Source organism: Paecilomyces variotii, assembly GCF_004022145.1.
Source record: "Paecilomyces variotii strain CBS 101075 chromosome Unknown C8Q69scaffold_1, whole genome shotgun sequence".
In the NCBI taxonomy this organism is placed as follows: Eukaryota; Fungi; Ascomycota; class Eurotiomycetes; order Eurotiales; family Thermoascaceae; genus Paecilomyces; species Paecilomyces variotii.
In genome coordinates, this window is record NW_021167140.1 from 4,655,365 (window position 1) to 4,673,282 (window position 17,918).

At 49.8% G+C, this 17,918-nt stretch overlaps 8 protein-coding genes across 8 annotated transcripts; 5 read left to right on the forward strand and 3 right to left on the reverse strand.

Annotated features, from left to right (window-relative positions):
- Positions 1-270: 270 nt before the first annotated feature.
- C8Q69DRAFT_395095 (zinc-binding oxidoreductase CipB) lies at positions 271-1,296 on the reverse strand (the record flags this gene model as incomplete). The annotated part of the gene is made up of 1 exon (XM_028627679.1): positions 271-1,296. One exon carries the CDS (start codon positions 1,294-1,296, stop codon positions 271-273), a length of 1,026 nt encoding a protein of 341 aa, XP_028489971.1.
- A 1,084-nt stretch (positions 1,297-2,380) lies between these two features.
- Positions 2,381-4,209, reverse strand: C8Q69DRAFT_524882 (cyclin Ccl1). Its single transcript, XM_028633595.1, has 2 exons — positions 3,579-4,209; positions 2,381-3,494 (listed from the first exon to the last, which is right to left on the reverse strand). Exons 1-2 carry the CDS (start codon positions 3,918-3,920, stop codon positions 2,484-2,486), a joined length of 1,353 nt encoding a protein of 450 aa, XP_028489972.1. The 5' UTR covers positions 3,921-4,209; the 3' UTR covers positions 2,381-2,483.
- C8Q69DRAFT_55238 (ubiquitin conjugating enzyme) lies at positions 4,184-5,640 on the reverse strand. The gene is made up of 4 exons (XM_028633778.1): positions 5,632-5,640; positions 5,049-5,464; positions 4,666-4,970; positions 4,184-4,610 (listed from the first exon to the last, which is right to left on the reverse strand). Exons 2-4 carry the CDS (start codon positions 5,307-5,309, stop codon positions 4,436-4,438), a joined length of 741 nt encoding a protein of 246 aa, XP_028489973.1. The 5' UTR covers positions 5,310-5,464; positions 5,632-5,640; the 3' UTR covers positions 4,184-4,435.
- Positions 5,641-5,821: 181 nt separating this feature from the next.
- Positions 5,822-7,833, forward strand: C8Q69DRAFT_427603 (proteasome-activating nucleotidase). The gene is made up of 3 exons (XM_028628446.1): positions 5,822-6,107; positions 6,178-7,372; positions 7,430-7,833. Exons 1-3 carry the CDS (start codon positions 6,105-6,107, stop codon positions 7,678-7,680), a joined length of 1,449 nt encoding a protein of 482 aa, XP_028489974.1. The 5' UTR covers positions 5,822-6,104; the 3' UTR covers positions 7,681-7,833.
- A 355-nt stretch (positions 7,834-8,188) lies between these two features.
- C8Q69DRAFT_454524 (WD repeat protein) lies at positions 8,189-10,191 on the forward strand. The gene has a single exon (XM_028629707.1). The coding sequence runs from the start codon at positions 8,207-8,209 to the stop codon at positions 9,959-9,961; it is 1,755 nt and encodes a 584-aa protein (XP_028489975.1). The 5' UTR covers positions 8,189-8,206; the 3' UTR covers positions 9,962-10,191.
- Positions 10,192-10,205: 14 nt separating this feature from the next.
- C8Q69DRAFT_454525 (hypothetical protein) lies at positions 10,206-10,745 on the forward strand (the record flags this gene model as incomplete). The annotated part of the gene is made up of 1 exon (XM_028629708.1): positions 10,206-10,745. The coding sequence occupies exon 1, from the start codon at positions 10,242-10,244 to the stop codon at positions 10,740-10,742; it is 501 nt and encodes a 166-aa protein (XP_028489976.1). The 5' UTR covers positions 10,206-10,241.
- Positions 10,746-11,455: 710 nt separating this feature from the next.
- C8Q69DRAFT_55343 (DUF803 domain membrane protein) lies at positions 11,456-14,586 on the forward strand. Its single transcript, XM_028633779.1, has 2 exons — positions 11,456-12,671; positions 12,729-14,586. Exons 1-2 carry the CDS (start codon positions 11,693-11,695, stop codon positions 14,195-14,197), a joined length of 2,448 nt encoding a protein of 815 aa, XP_028489977.1. The 5' UTR covers positions 11,456-11,692; the 3' UTR covers positions 14,198-14,586.
- Positions 14,587-14,867: 281 nt separating this feature from the next.
- On the forward strand, positions 14,868-17,373 carry C8Q69DRAFT_503837 (fungal-specific transcription factor domain-containing protein; the record flags this gene model as incomplete). Its single annotated transcript, XM_028632519.1, has 4 exons — positions 14,868-15,428; positions 15,486-17,090; positions 17,148-17,231; positions 17,290-17,373. 4 exons carry the CDS (start codon positions 14,868-14,870, stop codon positions 17,371-17,373), a joined length of 2,334 nt encoding a protein of 777 aa, XP_028489978.1.
- Between the last annotated feature and the right edge of the window lie 545 nt (positions 17,374-17,918).

The following is a 17,918-nucleotide window of genomic DNA, read 5'->3' on the forward strand; positions in this document are numbered from 1 at the left end:
GGTCCATTGAGCGTGTACCTAGAACTGAATCCTATTCGATTCCTAGCTGATGTGTCCAGCAACCGGAGGCTCTGGTGTTCTCTGTTGAATCACCCGGTTAGATTCTAATAATGACAGCTAACGAATCCACTTCCATTAACTTATTACTGACATACTTTTATCCGGGAAGGGATGGATGTTCATTAAACTAATGTGAGATCTCATTCTTGACAATAACTAGCAGCAACAAATAATCAGTCAGGCTTTCGTAACATGCGTCCATCGGTCCATCTACAAAGAGACCACAAGCTTCTTCGCGGAGACCCCTTTCTTCAGCGTATCAAGCCCGCTCTGCACAGACTCGAGACCATTTCCAACCGTAACCGTCTCCAAAGGAATAAACCGCCCATCAGCAAGAGCGGCAGGCAGGTAGTCGTGGAAGACAGCCTTGCCAACAGCATTGTCTTTGATGGTCGTTGCAAGAACCGGTTTTACGATCACTGTCTCAGAAATGCCATCTGGAACCCCAGACACGGTAGCCAGTATTTTGATACCTTTCAACTTGGATACCACCTCAGCCGCAGCCTGAACTGCTCCGCCGCTATTAACAGCATCCAACCCCCCGACAAAAGCCTTTGAACTGAGAATACCCACCAGATCCTCGACTACATTCGAGCTGTTATAGTCCACCACCTCACTGGCACCGAGTTTCTTCACGAGATCGAAATTCTTCGGCGAAGCAGTAGTGACCACTTCGTATCCCGCGGCAACAGCGAGCTGAATAGCACTAGAACCCACAACAGACGCACCACCCCAAATCAAAACCGTATCGCCATTCTTCGACACTGGCGTCGTAGACGCAGACGGGTACCTCAGCGCCAAATATCCTTCTTGAAACAACCCCGCCGCAGCAGTAGCCACTCCCAACGGGACACCCGCAGCAGTCTCAAAGGACACATTCTTCGGTATGCCAGAGGCGATAGAATCCTCCACGATTGTATACTGCTGAAACCCAGCTTCGCTATTCCTCTTCGTTAAGAAAGAAGCAGTAAGGCCGAAGACACGATCACCCTTTTTAAAACGAGTCACATCGCTACCGACCTCAAATACCGTACCGGCAACTTCTTCACCAAGTATAACGGGATACACGAATGGGATGAAGGCAAATGACTGGATCATGTAGTCGATGTGGTTCAGACCCAGCGCAGCGTTCTGGACGACGATCTCATTGGCTCCTGGGGAGGTGTATGGTGCTGGATTGACTTGGAGAGGGTATGCTTTGGCTTCGGTAAGCCAGGCTGCTTTGTTGGTGGGCATTGCTTTTCTTTTTTTGGTAAAGGAAAGAGGAAAGATATAAAGTATGGCTCTGAGAGAAGTAATGGATGGATGGATTCTCCGTGGGGAGTTTCGTGTGTTTGGTTTAAATGGATATATCTGAATCTTCTTACATTCCTTCCGAGAAAGGGCAGTCATCATGACATTTATATCTTCCGGTTAGTTAGTTGACCATAAAGCTTACAAAGATAAATCAACTAACTAACTAACTGAATCCCCACGGATTCAAACAAATATACAGCAATAGCAAAAAAATCAAGGCGATAATTTCCCATTTAGGAAATCCATCATATCCGACCAAACGCTCACTGAGCGGGCTCGCTCGCTGTTATCGGCATACTTAACTACCTAGCTGCAGGCTGACATCTCGGCGATAACAAAAACCCCGACATCATCATCATCATTCTAACTCCGCGCCACAATCCTGATTTGTAACCCATAGATAAACCCTAACTATATCTGATCTGACCTGATCTCTAATGTTCTTCCAACCGGCCATAATTCCCACTTCTAGAAACACACTCTAGTTAGATAAATAAATTAACCCCGAGGCATTCGGACTTCGGGGGCTCGGATGTAGTTGCTTTTACCTTTGTGAACTACTGTTTTAGCGGTATTTTATTCTAGCGCCATGTTGAGGAGGGAGCTAGGTAGGTAGCTCGGATCCGGATCTGGATCTGGATCTGGAGGGGAAGATGGTACGTATTGGAATTATCTAGCTAATGTATGTGCTAATAATAGATATAGTGCGGTATGGTCTGCTTTGGCGTGGTATGTTTATTGTGGTGTGGTGTGTGATGGGAGAGATGAGATCGATAAATATAGTTTCCTGCGTAGGTAGAGTGTGGATATGACGCAATGGTTCAAAAACGTTTTTCTGTTCTATGGGGAGAAGGGCGGCTTTCTACGTTTGGGAGCGGGGTGGGTGGTATCTCTCTGATGTATATTATTTATTACAAGGAGATGGAATGGTTTGACTTGTTGATCGGGAATATCACGCAAGAGTCTTTTACTTCCTCGAATATTCGTCTACATGTGCTGCTTCACAGAAATTATTGCAATGAGAGTTTGGAGAACCCCAGTGATATTATAGTGATAGTAAAGTTGATAATAATAACAAGAGATGAAGGTTATATAGTCGCTACATCGTGTCTGCATAATGTCTGATATCACCCCTCCGTGCTCTCCCTTGACCCTTCTGCGTTTTGCTGTTTCACACGTTGCATAACAATGTCACCTCCAAACAGATCTCGGGCCTCTTTCTCCCTCTTCTCTCTCTCAAGCCGTCGCTTCTTCGCAGCGCGCTCCATCTCGCTTTCAGAGACGCCTTCTGACACGGCACCACTGCCGGCTGCCGAGGGAGTGACGCCAGTGCTGGAGTTCCCCGAGTCACGCTTCTTCGCGCGGTTTAGACCCACCAGATCAATCTTCTCCGGATTCTGGCACTGATAGAGCTTCTTTCCGATTCGTTTGAGGGACTTCATTTTGTCTGGATCGGAGGAGAGCGGTTTGTATGACCCCAGAAGCGTACTGCAATCCGCTAGTCTGACAGAGAGCTTCTGGCGGATTATGGCTATCGGATCTGTAGGCTCTGCTGCAATCCCTTCAGCAACAAGCCCAAGCTTAGTGTTGAGGTAGAATTCTGCGAGAGGCCGGTCCGCGAGGAGGAATGCAGACAACCAGATCTGCGACGGCGTGTAGAGGAAATAGGCATCTGTCATTTGAGCAGCTGTCTTGAGGATTTCGCGGGTGTTGTGATGTGCCCTGCGGATGCGGTCCACGAGAGGAGGAGGCTTCTTATCTGCAGGTAGGTCTGGTGGTGGTGGTATCGAATGTAGCGCACGCTTCAGACTGTCTGCCGTCTGTGTCGGTTGATGCGGTGCCGGCCTTCCCTCACCCTGTGCGATGGCCTCTAGTTCCATAATTCCTCCCTCCAGGCCGCGGAAAGGATGTCGCACGTCGAATGTAAATCGTAATCCTTGAGTGAGAAGGAACTCAGGCGCAATGACGTCTTCTGCGGTGTTTTTTCCAGGAATACCATCGGCGAAGGATCGTAGAGACATGTAGTAATTTTCCGTCTTGGTAGCGAGGAACAGGGCGCAGGCCATTATGGATTTCGGATGGTAGGTCATGGGTGAGTTTGTCAGGTAGAATCGACGAAGATATTGGATCGCAGTTGCCTGTTTGAGAAGGGCTTTTATCAGTAACGAAGTCCTAGAGAAACAGGTCTTGATGAGGCTGTTCTGAGATCGCTAGTAACTTACCCTGACGATTGTTGGCAGCGGCGGCTTGTAGGTCTCCCCCAGCTCCAGCGTCTTTTCACAGTAATAGCCAACCAATTCTAACTCCTCCTGAGGTGTCAAGCACTCGATCTCCTTCTCCGGACCACCTTCTGTCTTTGCCTCTGCATCGCCGGGGGTGGGCGTTCCCGCTGCAGAGGGACCCTCTGTAGCGGACTGTCGTGCCTGGCGTGCTCGCCGCAACGCTGCGCGGACCCTGTCACCTGCGAGAGCATTGGTGCTACTGCGAAGGGAAGCTAGGGAGTCCTGTGTGAAGGACCATAGTCGGAACTGCGTCGAGGAACGGTAGATCTCGTCTTCGATCATGACTGATAGTCTCGCCAGTACTCTGCGATATGTGTCGATCACAGGGTGTAATCGAGGAAGCACGAATTCCGAGACTGAACAGGATTATAACTATAAGGATGTCATGATCTCATGTGTGTTGTTTTTCTTTTTTAACTGCTGCAGCGACCAACCCGTTCAAAGTGGCCTCCTGCGGCTGGGTTGGAGATCGAAGGGAGAAATGTGCTTATCGATACGGGAGCTTGGATCCCGCTTGAGCTTCCACCGCCTTACTTAGCTCAAGTGACAGTCAGGACGACATTATGGATACACCGAACCATTTATTTGCTCCATTCATCACATTCAATTCATTCGTTACATGAGAATCAGACTAAATACAGCTGGCATGAGATCAGAGGAAATTGGATCTAGCACTAAATGTGCAAACGCCACAGGAACGTCATTTCGCCAGGCACCATACGCTCGACCAGCACCCATGGATTTGTACCTTTCGAAGTACCCAAGTATATTTCGATGCAAATTCGTTACTGCGTGGATTAGGCCTCGCCCAGAAGTCGCGCGGTAATATCGCCCATATAAGCCTCTTCTAACTCATAGTCCTCCCCGCCCATGGGGTCGATCCCGACGTACTTGAAGGCCGCTACGACCCTGTCGACGTCGAAGCCCATACTGACGAAGCGATCGATCAAGTCTTTATTGTATCCATCATACCTGGAGGGTTTGTTAGCAAAGGAAACCGACTCTACATAGAATATTGGCGTCATACTTGGCGAGTTCATCCCGCTCCTGTTCCTCTTTTGATTTGATCTCCTGTTGTCGGATAGATTCGCTTGTTGCACCACCACTGCCCTCAGCTATCTGCTTCTTTGGAGCTCCTGCGTAAACGACGGCCCACTCCCTTGCGACTCGTTCAAACTCCCTTGGATTCCGTAAAAGCATATTGGCGACTTCCGCATCCTGCGGGTCTTTCGGTTCCGGGGTGCTAAGCAACGACTGCAGGGAAAGAAGAGCTGACTTGATCGTCAGGACGGGGGACCAAGCCGAGGAGAGGGTATCGAGACAGATTGCTCCCTGGGCAGTAGTGAACCCGTCAGCCATCGATGCGCTTCTCAATAATAATTCTCAGAGGCAAATTTAACAGTGGCCTACCGTCTGACTGCTGACATTGGGATGCCAGACCTTGGTCTCGAACTTCATGATCGGAGGGCGGAATGGGTATTCATTGGGTATCCTGATGTCGACAAAATAAGTGCCATCCTCGTAGGGAGTACCTGGAGGACCTTTGAAGGAGCCCCGGATATGAGTGAGGTCGTCCCCACCCCCTAGTGGTTCAGCTGTGACTTGCGAATGTGTATCCGCATGGATGTCTGCGATTTCTTTCGCGATACGGCGGTTGCGATTGGAAGCCATGGCGTCAGAGTCGTTGCAGACAGCGGAACCTTTCGACTGAGAAGGACGTCTCCAAAAAGACTTGAGAGCGGTTTAGATGAAGTATCTGACAGAGGCTCTCGAGTAGGCAGCACCGGTTGGATCGCCAGCTAAGGCAGACACGCTTCCAGCCCAATCTGCGTGTAGACTTAAGTTTATTAGCGGGGTTCTCAAACTAGAAAAGCAGTGAACTGCAGACGGCATAAAGTACGGTGAATATGACATCGATTGTTCAGATTGCGATGGTACGATGCAGGTGGAAACTACAAGAATAAATAGCGACGGTTCGAGGGCCGTTCCGTACCTTCAGGTGACCGTGACTGGGCGGAAATAAGCGCTGTGCAACTCCGCAGGCCTGAGTCAACTCACAAGAATAATAATAACTAGATATCTGTAGGAAATCCCTCCAGGATGCGTTAGTGGCGCGCTAGGAGTATGCACCTACAACTCGAGGACGGGATACTCGAGGAGGGGATAATTAGGCGTAATTCAGAGAGAAATCCAATCCAATCTTGGCGGGACGAGGAATACTGAGCTGGCGGACGATAAGCGGCAGAGTGACGCAGCCGTCGCTGACTGGGGTCACGTGCCACAGCTGCCCGGCGATGGCGACTTGACCGGACAGCTTGAGCTTCTGACAAACACCACTGCTCCTAGCTGCAACAACCATCACAACCCTCGATCCAGCCATCCTGCCAGAGACAGGAGAAGTCCCTCTGGCTTGCTGCTGATCTGTTTGCTCTGATTTTGTATCCTGCGGTTTCCCTCTAGTTCATAATGGTATGTCTGCGCATCCCTGTTGCTATCTGCGTCCTGCGTAGGCAGTCGCTGACACGTCGTGTTCCAACAGGGTAACCAACAGTCTGGTCTCGGAGGAGGCCCAGGCGGTGACAGAGATGCGAAGGATCAGAAGGTACGAGGGAAAATGCCTTTCGTGTATTTGATTTTGGCGGATCGACTAACTTCACTGCGATTACAGAAAGACAAGCCTAAGTACGAGCCGCCACCACAGCCTACCACCCGTCTCGGACGCAAGAAGCGCAAGGCTGCTGGTCCCAGCGCTGCTGCAAAACTGCCGACCATCTTACCAACGTCACGATGTCGGTTACGATATCTGAGGATGCAGCGGGTGCATGATCACCTGTTGTTAGAAGAAGAATACGTCGAGAACCAGGAGCGGCTTCGCAGAGCGAAGGCTCAGGCAGTGACGACACCGGCCGGAGTAGACCTGGATCCTACGGATAGAAATGCGGACGAGAGGAGCCGAGTGGATGACATGAGAGGCAGCCCGATGGGTGTTGGTAATCTAGAGGAGATGATTGACGACGACCACGCCATTGTCTCGAGTGCTACCGGCCCTGAATATTACGTCTCTATCATGTCTTTCGTGGACAAGGATCTGCTGGAGCCGGGTGCTAGTATCCTACTACATCACAAGTCGGTGTCCGTTGTCGGTGTCCTAACAGAAGATGCTGATCCGTTGGTGTCGGTTATGAAGCTCGACAAAGCTCCCACTGAGTCGTACGCAGATATTGGTGGTTTGGAATCGCAGGTTCAGGAAGTACGAGAGTCTGTCGAGTTGCCCTTGCTACACCCGGAACTGTACGAAGAGATGGGTATCAAGCCGCCCAAAGGTGTCATCCTTTACGGTAGTCCGGGAACCGGAAAGACTCTACTAGCCAAGGCTGTTGCCAACCAGACAAGCGCCACTTTCCTCCGCATCGTCGGCAGTGAGCTGATCCAGAAATATCTCGGAGATGGCCCTCGCCTCGTGCGGCAGATTTTCCAGGTTGCCGCTGACCACGCCCCCTCGATCGTGTTCATTGATGAGATCGATGCTATTGGTACCAAGCGATATGAATCGACGTCTGGCGGTGAACGTGAGATCCAGAGAACCATGTTGGAGCTTCTGAACCAGCTTGACGGTTTCGATGACCGCGGTGATGTCAAGGTTATCATGGCAACCAACAAGATTGAGAGCTTGGACCCTGCCTTGATCCGTCCTGGTCGTATTGACCGGAAGATCCTCTTCGAAAACCCTGACCGTAAGTGTCTATCTCACATAACAATTTGCAGTTGACTCTGGCTAACGACCGACATAGAAAACACGAAGAAGAAGATTTTCACTCTACACACATCGAAAATGTCTCTCGGCGATGATGTCGACCTTGACGAATTCATCAGTCAGAAGGATGACCTGTCTGGTGCCGATATCAAGGCCATCTGTTCGGAGGCTGGCTTGATGGCCCTGCGGGAGAGACGTATGAGAGTGCAGATGGCCGACTTCCGGGCTGCTCGTGAGAGAGTCATGAAGACAAAGCTCGAGAATGAACCAGAGGGGTTGTACCTGTAGGCTTTCCTGCCTGAGTTGTATACTCGCGAACTGGGGCTACTAGAAGGAGAGTTGCATTAGACGCCGTCAAGATCTGTATTGTAACGATAGCAATCTAATCGGGCTTCTCCCGGTTGTTGGTGCCAAATAATGCATAGTTTAACTATATACCATCACTGTAATTGTATCACGTATCAAGTTCCGGCCCAGTTTATTTTGCTACAGCTTTAGGGTTTCCTGCAGGAAGAAGGGCGGTTCTGGGTTCTGGAGGAGAGTAGACAAATCTCGTTCATTTTTACCGACCTTATGACATATCAGAAGTGATCATGTCAATGTGAGATATTTTCATCCCAAGGAGGTCAATAACAAGGGCACGTTTCGGCTGCACTTCAATATCAGAGCAGAGTAATAAAGCTTGTCCATGTCAACCAATCACCAGTGCCAGGAGAAGAGCTCCGGTGCAAATGTTGCAAACAAGACTCCGCGTTGATGATCTATCTGCTCAGCGCTGTATTATTTGGAACCCTACACGACCAAACAACAAGCCATGGATGACTTCGATGAGGAGGCGTTCAAGAAATTCTTCCCGACTAGCTTCGGGAAGCAAGAGACGAAGGCTGATGTCAGGGCCCAGATCGACCGCACCAAGCGCACTGAGAAGGTCGTGAAGTCGCAAGAACCCGGTGGCAAGCAGGAGTCCCTCGCCATAGAGGAGAAAGAGGAGAGACCTGTTGTTCCTGCAGATAGCAGTGATGATGATGATGACGATGACGACTCGGATGAAGATGAAGAGGATGAATTTCCGGTTTCTCACGAGCTCGTTCTCAAGACCCATGAGCGCGCCGTTACCTCGATGACGGTCGATTTGGCTGGGTCGCGCCTAATTACGAGTTCAACTGACTGCACGATCAAGTTACATGACTTCGCGTCGATGACCCCTTCAACGCTGCGGGCTTTCAAATCAGTCGACCCGACGGCGAAGAAGACATCTGCGGCTCAGGAAACACATCCTGTCCATCATGTCGAATTCAATCCTATTTCTCCCAGTCAGGTCTTGGTCATCGCCGCCACGCCTCAGCCAAGGATTCTCAGTCGCGACGGTGACACCTACACGGAATTTGTCAAGGGAGATATGTATCTGCGGGATATGCATAATACAAAGGGACATGTATCGGAAGTTACGAGCGGCGCCTGGAGCCCAACGGACTATAATATCTGTGCCACAGCAGGTACAGACAGTACAGTACGGATATGGGACGTGAATGTAGGAAGGTCACAGAAGGAGGTCATAGTGCACAAGTCGAGGATAGCTGGCTCTGCAGGACGGACGAAGATGACGGCTGTTGCTTGGGGTTCGCCAGCCCAGGGAGGTCCCAACGTGCTCATCGCAGCAGCGCTGGATGGCAGCTTAGCAATGTGGAGTGGCGATGGACCATATACAAGGCCAGCTGCTGAGGTCAGAGATGCGCATACGAAAGACACTTGGACGAGTGGCCTGGATATCAGTAAGGATGGCAGGCTTGTTGTCACGAAAGGCGGTGACGATACCATCAAACTATGGGACACGAGAAAGTTCAAGACACCTATTACGACTGTCTCTCATCCATCAATATCGAGCCGATATCCGACATCGAACATCAAGTTCTCTCCTACGTCGGCCAATGTCATTACTGGGTCAGAGACGGGTCATCTGCACATCCTGAACCCTGCCACTCTTAAACCGGAGCTTGTCACCCCGGTCACTCCTGGTTCACCATTGATTACGGTCCTGTGGCATGAAAAGCTAAACCAGATCCTGACTGGATCGGCCAATGCAGAGACGCATGTTCTATACAACCCGAACATGTCCACTAAGGGAGCCGCTTTGGTCATGTCCAAAGCTCCCAAACGTCGCCATGTCGACGACGATCCTACACTTACTACGGACCTGTCCCAAGGTCTTTCTGGGGACTCGGTCGTTGTCGGTTCAAATAACCTGCCGCATGTTGCGTCGAGCTGGTCCGCGCGGCATCCGACTGTTGGATTGACAGCATCTGGGCGCTCGCGAGACCCCAGAAGACCCCATCTCCCAGCGCAGACACCGTTCGCCAAATCTCAGCCAGATGAAAGACATATCCGCGAGAATATTCCTCTCAGTTCTATGCGCGATGAGGATCCGCGTGAGGCACTGCTCAAGTATGCAGAGAAAGCAGAGAAAGATCCTCTATTCACAAAGGCATGGAAGGAGACACAACCGAAACCTATTTTTGCGGAGCTCAGTGACGAGGAAGAGGAACCGGAAAAGAAAAAAGTTAAGCGATAAGACTATTAAAGACAAATTTCGTTGTCTGCATTTATCATTACTGCCAGGGCAATAGGGATTGGTTGGATCACGGCGTAAATGGAGATCTTTGTTTGTATGTACTGTATATACTTGGCGCTGGGATAGTAGGAAACTAGCGAGATCCATAAGAACCATGTGATGAAGAGGGAAGATACCCAGTTGACGTCAGACAGTGATTAAAGTATAGAACACCAATTATAGGTTTCTTGTGATGTAGTTCTCACTCAAAATAATATTCAATAGCATTAAAAATCCGACTATGCCGCATTGGACATTTTATAAAACGACCGACGATTCCAATTCTTTACCAGAAGCCGATCAAAAGAAGGTGAGAACTACTCCGGATACAGTCTACGATGCTCTATCTAGATGGCGAAGACAAATAGTGGGCTATCAAAATCACTGCAGGCAATGGGACCTTTGCTTCCTTGGTTTTGTCAAGACTGAAATCTCACCACATTGCCAGGTCAGCCTGGGAGAACGTCCTCGGGACAATGAATACAGTAGGTCCATCCGAAATGGAGATGTTGGGTTTCGACATGCTTCCCTCTGGCTTCAGATGCAGTGCGGTCATATATATACTCTGATGGAGACATTGATATGTGGGGCAGGGGTATACTTAGAAGCCGCAGCTGCTGGAATTTGTATTGCTGAGCAGGAGAATTTTCATGAGACACTCCATGTTGCGCATCTGAGGCATGACCCGGATCGATACTGGGATGTAGTACAGCGGACGTGGCTAGCGGCACATAAGGAATAGCAGACGGTCATGAAACTAATGTGAACAGATCACAGCAGCATGTAGGAAAAGGCTGCATGGTGTGCTTTTTGTCTTGATATAAGCATTGATCAGACTGATGATCTCTGCTAATGGTGAAACTAAGTAGCAGTTTCTTCTCTCAGCACTGCCACTTTTGTCCAGTTCCGCCATGATAACTGCACGCAATGAGAACCTGGAAGGTACTTGTAAATGAAGTGATTGATGTACTTACTGTACATACATTTAGTCTGCATATAATTCAATAGAACGATCGAAACTCGCACTAGCTGCCCTACTATTGGCCACCGGGCGCTTTAGTCATGCCCATTCTTCTCGGCAGTCAAGATGAGTTATTATTAACCCGGCCCGACTCGTAGTGTCCTCGTCTAATAATACTCAGTAATCCTCCAGGCGAGGTTTCAAAAAATTATCCATCTCCTGCTATTGAACCCTCGATACTGCCATCTGTTGCCTGAAAGTGCTGTGGTCATTGTGTCAGGAACTGGTGTTCTGCATATCCGTACGCGTGCGCTACTGGATTCCGTCTTCTCCGCCAGCAGTCAAAGCTATCCCCGACATCCGCTCGACGAAGCTCTTATCCGACACCGCGATAGGCCCGACACGCAACGAAACGAACCCAGATCATCATGAGGCTACTGGTCTCGAGGTCCTATCTTCAAAGCTAACACTAGACAGCGATCCAGATCGCTGGTGAGGGTGTGGGAGAGCAAAAACGCAACCAGAGGAGGAGGAAAAGCCGTCGAAGCTTGTGTGCCTAACTGTAGCGCTGATCTTACCGCATCCTTTCGCATCGGCCCCTACGGAGAGCAGCGCACATGCGGGTGCGTATGATCATCTGCCAGTTGGAAGAGTTATAAAAATTCTGTCGCGCGGCATTCGCGCTCTCTTCTCTTCTTCGGTTTCCTTTACACGGGAGGTCTCCGAGCCTGATGGAGGGCTCGCGGAATATTTCAGCAGCCGGTCTGCTTTCAACAATGGCCTCCTCCGCCGTCACGGAACCGACGTTAACGCCGTCGGCGTTTCAGGCGCTTTTGATGTTGGTGGGAGGACAGGACGATGGGAGTGATGGCGGGAACGGAAGGATGCGGTCGTGGTCTACACTCATCGGTATTGTGACTGCTCTGATCGGGAACATTTTCATCTCCTTCGCCTTGAATATACAGCGCTACGCGCATATTCGCATCGAACGCGAGTGGGAGAATGAGCGGGTTCGTTTGGGAGTCAGAAGGCCGCGATGGAGGCAGGCCAGCTCAAATGGGCAATCCTCGCATAACTATGGGATTGTCTCTGGTTCGATTGATGAGTATGGTGATGGTGAAGGCAATAGCGGAGAATATGCGGACAGCCCAACATTTGAAAGATATCGAGACGACCCTGAGGAAGATGAGCCCAGTCTGGATATAGAAGAACATGACGAACACAGTCGGTTAGGGCATTCTTTTCAGTCTGATCGGACACTGAGACCAGTGGAGAAGGATGTCAACGGCCCCGAACGCAAGTCCTATTTGAGCTCCCCGTATTGGTGGGCCGGTATTGTCCTCATGACCATCGGGGAGGCAGGAAACTTTCTGGCCTACGGTTTTGCTCCTGCATCGATTGTATCGCCCTTGGGCGTGATTGCTTTGGTGTCGAACTGTGTCATTGCCCCTTTCATGCTGAAGGAGAAGTTTCGGAAGCGTGATTTCTGGGGCGTTATCGTCGCAATTGCGGGAGCGGTCGTCGTGGTTTTGAGTGCAAGTTCCTCAGAAGAGAAGATCGGGCCTCATGAGATCTGGGACATGATTACGACGTGGGAATTCGAACTCTATCTAGGACTTACTGCGGGAATGATCGTGGCATTGATGTGGGCAAGTGGAAAACATGGCTCACGGTCCCTTCTAATTGATCTTGGGTTGGTTGGACTTTTCGGTAAGTACTGGCTTTGTATGGCCGTTCGATCTACAGGTTAATGCTAACTGCTGTTAGGTGGATATACTGCCCTATCAACTAAAGGTGTCGCCTCTCTTTTGTCTTTCACTTTGTGGCATGTCATCACATTCCCTATCACCTATCTGCTTGTAGCTGTTCTTGTCTCCAGCGCGTTAATGCAGATTCGGTATCTCAATCGTGCTTTGCAGCGATTTGACTCAACTCAAGTGATCCCCACTCAATTCGTCTTATTCACGCTGTCTGTTATCATTGGCAGCGCTGTCCTCTACCGTGACTTCGAGTCCACCACGGCCAGCAGAGCTGCGAAATTCGTGGGCGGTTGCGCCTTGACTTTTCTTGGCGTTTATCTTATCACGAGTGGCAGAGTCACTGCCGATGATGCCTCTTCTCTATCCACTGATGACGAGGAGGAAGCGATTGGATTCATGCACAGTGAAAGGTACCAGGACGAAGTCGACATCTCTGCTTCAGGACCCGACCGCCAAGTGCGTAAGCCTGGCCAGACTGCTGCTCGCGAGCAAGCTGTTCCACAGCCGCGTCGTGGGTCATTGTCAAGTGGCAGCATCGACATCAATGATGACGAATTAGTCCCGCCGCGGCATGGTCTATCTACTTCGCTATCCTCTCAGACACCCTCCCTCGCTGCAGCGTCTTTGACCTCTCCATCCAGGGAGGGGACCGTCTCACCAGAGCCTCCCCACTCTTTGATCAACAACCCTTGGGCTTCAGAAGCACATTCCATCGACACATCCCAGTCAGAGCCCGTGGAGCGACCCTCTACTCCCCCAGCAGCATCTACCGAACCACTTGATGAGTCGACTGTTGTTCTGCGATTCCCGTCGGCGCCCGGTGTAGTTGGCCCCCCGCAGCAGAATACTGGAACTCCGCAAACGCCAGCCACCCCGTCTGCGGCAGTCGACCGTACGCATCGCAGACCCCGGCATCCTCAAGGCATGCGAACGCCACCAGCCAGTTCACGGCATTCACTGTCACTGCATCTCACTCCTGGCCCGCTGTTGCCCCCTCTTTCGTCGGGTCTCAGTGCAGTGGTCGCAGAGTCTCTTCGACGGGGCGAGGGTAGTCCACGGAAGGCTCAGAGGGCAAAGCGACAAGGCAGAACAAGAAAACATTCTAGTGCTGCCGTTGACGGTTTCCATCGGGACAGAGACGGTGACGCTGGAGAGATTGGATATGATACCGAGGCCAGCGTCGACCACAGTTCTGGTGCTATCCAGTCCACCCCGGCCTCGACGAGATTTAACTCGACAGGCGACATGCACACTGATGGACACTCAAGCCCCGCCAATGGAAACACCGGTAGCAAGGATCCCACAGATGATGCATCTTCTTCTCGACTACGCAGTCTCAGTGATTCCTGGAACGGCCGACTGGCCTGGTTGGGAGGCACATTACGAAAATCCAATAAGGGAAAGCCTAAAACCCTCCTGCCTAGCGCTCCACTGGATCGCATAAACGGTGAAGGCGCAGATGCGGGTCGTGAATAATTCGGCATAACATTTGCGGAAGATAGTTACAGCGTCGCTGTCTTCCTATCCTCTATAGAGTTCCTTGTATTCTTGCACCATTCGTGTGTTATAGTTCTTGTTCATCGTTTTTCATGGAATACCTTGTCTACATAGCCCACTCTCCTTTTCACGATCCGTCATACATACATAGTGCTTTCTATTTCCCTTTTTCTTTTCCAAGGTTGGGTACTTTGGGCATGCATGGTTTAGTTTTGTATGTATATACCTTTAATCCAGATACCTATACTTGTTGTATATTCATCTTTGTATGTTCTTCTATATATAGGCGTACTCTTGATAGTGATAGGACTATTCAGCGTTATCAACGTAATAAGATTGTTTTATCGAATACATTGACTATACGACTCCAATATGGGTTCCTATATGTTGAAAACACTCTAGACTTAATGTAGCTCCAGGCAACAGTTGTATGAGTCGATATACCATAGGGCTTTACCTCCGAGATGCTTACTTCCGAGCCGAAGTTCGGACATCTCGGCGCTAACACAAATAGAATACGGCGCGCCTCCCATCTTATCTGATCGAAATGCAGTCTTCTAGAGATTATCATCGAGTCTGAATCATCTAATCTGATTTAGTCACTTGATCTGCGTGCAGACAGCTGGACGAATAAAGTTGCTCGTGCGACATGGATAGTCTGCAACCCGTCCTGCCTCAAAAGAGGATCAGGCAGATCTTCTCATGCAACGAATGTCGACGGCGAAAACTGAAATGTGATCGGAATATTCCGTGCAATAGATGCGTGAAATCTGGTTGTCCTGGAGCGTGTCTCTATACATCGCGCAACAAGCGGTCGATTCGCGAGAGGAGGGCCAATGTCGAGAATGCTCGGAGCGACATTACACCAGGACGTCCTGCGGAATGCAAGTCACAGGAAACTGCTCGAGTCGCAGAAACTGGGCAAATAACACCTGCCTCGACGGACATCCCCGAGGAACGGGATAATACTATCTCGGATCTTCAGAGAAGAGTAATGATGCTGGAAAGTCTTCTTACAGAACGTACTAGTGAACCTTCACAGCCAAGGCCCTATGACGGCTTCTCTCTCCGAAATGATAGCGGGCTGGCAGAGTGCTGGCCAAACCAAGCTGGACTTCGAAATATTCACTTCATGAGAGATTTCCTACATGGGAAGAATAAAAATACCAGCTTCCACGGGAGGAGTCACTGGCATTCACTATTTGGACAAGTATGTGCTGAACCGCTTTCAGGCTGGGTGTGATATGAGCTGATCACCAAGGTACAGTTTGACGACGTGATTTCGATATTGGAAACCTGCAAAAAGAGGAAAGATGTAGGTACTGCTAGGGAGTATAGATCCATGAAAACGCTCCTCAGGCAGACATGGGACAGGAACTGCTGTGGGGAGCAGCATCAGGCGATGATCCTGCACGGCTATATCCCTCCTCGAGACGTCGCTGATCAACTAGTCGACTTCTACTTGGAGACGTTCGAGTACACGTACAGAATCCTCCATGTACCAACGTTCCGGAAGTTGTACGACGAATTCTGGGTGACACCAGCCAGGGAGAACTTCCATCTCATGGCGCAAATATATTCAATTCTGGCGATCAGCGCCTCTTATTATTTCCAGATGGAAAGCGTCCCTCCTAGCATCCTACCGCTCAAGGACCAGATTCCCATCTGGCTGCATTGTGTTCAACATTGGCTGGACCATGCCCTTGAGAACAAAAGGAACCTCTTCCACGCCTTGCAAGTACAGTGCCTATTGACAATCGCCCGTCAAGTCAGTTCAGCCGATAGTAACATGGTATGGATATCCTGTGGTGCTATGGTACGCACCGCAATATCCGCGGGTCTCCATCGGAATCCAATGTCGTTCCGTAGCATGACACCGTTTTACGCAGAGATGCGGCGCCGGTTATGGGCCACGATAATGGAACTGGATCTTCAAGCATCACTCGATGCCGGAAAGTGTCCGACTCTTTCTTACAGCGATTATGATTGTGATATGCCGTCGAATTTAGATGATGATGATATCGCGGATCCTGATCGAATTCCGTCAAATTCGAAAGACCCTGACCGGTCTACACGGACATCATTCTTGGTGGCACTCTCCAGATCACTTCCGGCTCGGATTGAAGTTGCCAAGCTGGCAAACGGTCTCGATGCCAATGTCTCGTATAATGAGCTTCTGAGACTTAGCGCTGAGATCACGAAGTCTTTTCAATACCTGCCACCTCCACGGTCTGAGAAAAAAACCATACTGCATCCTTCTTTCCAGACCGACTTCTTTGACTTCCTTACTCGTCGTTTCCTTCTTGTCATCCACCGACAGGTAGCCATCATGGGTGCCTACGATCCAAAATACCACTTTTCTCGAAGGATAGTTCTTGATTCTTCATTGACAATGCTGTCACACTTTGGAGTCTCCACCGGGTCTATTGGTGAAGATGGTAACCGGAAAGCTCCATTGGCGACATACTGCGGTGGCATGTTTTGCAATGAACTTTTGAATGCGGCACTTAGCATTTGTGTGGAAATGCTAATGGGAAAGGTCGATATAGAAACCTTGGGTTGCTCAATTCATGACCAAGCACTGTCCACAATGACGGGCTCAAGTTCTCGTTTAGCAGATAACCACTTATTAACCGTCATCGAGGGAGCCATAAGGATGGTTGAGCGATGGATATTAGAAGGACACGGGATGTATAACAAGATATATCTGTGCTTATGCACGGCATTCAGTTCAGTGAAATCGCGGTACGCCAACGAGGAACCACAGGCTGCTGTATCGACGGCAATTTCCGAGAGCATTCAGAATTTCAAGATGTTGCTGCTCCAGAGGACGCCTGGAATTCAGATATTCGATGGTACAGTGGTACAGAACGTGAGTCCCCACGGCTGAAACATATACAATCGATATCAATCTGCTTACCTGGCCCAGGATACTCCCGAATCCAGTATTTCTATGGTGGACCATGCAGACGGTTGTAATAACATTCAGGTCAGTCGATGTTTTGCACATTCTGTAAGTCTTGGTCAGAAAATAAGTGACTAGGGCAAGGAGCTAACAGTGTATGATGCAGACACTTACAAGCGATATAGTGCGCGGAGAGAATGAGTGGGATAACAGTAACCTTGATTCGTGGGATATCGATTGGGAGTTTTAGCCTCATCTATAGTTTCTTTCTGGCTTGGTGGAATTGTTCTTGATTAATGCACGTTACCTGATACCCTTAAGCAACCTCAATCTGATGACAGAATCCACGCTCTAGCATACAATGTCCGTATTAGCCTTCCACGGTCTCAAAAAAATCTACCCCATGAGCAAGCATAATTTATAGAGGCATTTGACAAACATCGGGGATAGATAGGCATAACTATAAGCGACAGCGCATCAAGCAACAAAGAGTTTCATAAACGTCCCACTAACAACCCATCCCCGTACTTCGTTGTGATCATCACACCTGGCTGAGATCTGCCCTTGTTTGCTCCACCATTCCCACACCAGCGTTTTCTGTTCTCGAACAAGAAGTGAACGATCAACACACGTTTTACCCCGAGAACTCCGCCCCACAACCTCGGCCGAGCGCAAATCCGTCGTTCTTCTTCCCCCATAGCCAGTTAGTCCGACATCGCCCTTTTACCACCGAGTCGGAGTAAGACGGAGGCGCGAAATAATTCTATACCATAACATTATCAACGCTCTAACTTC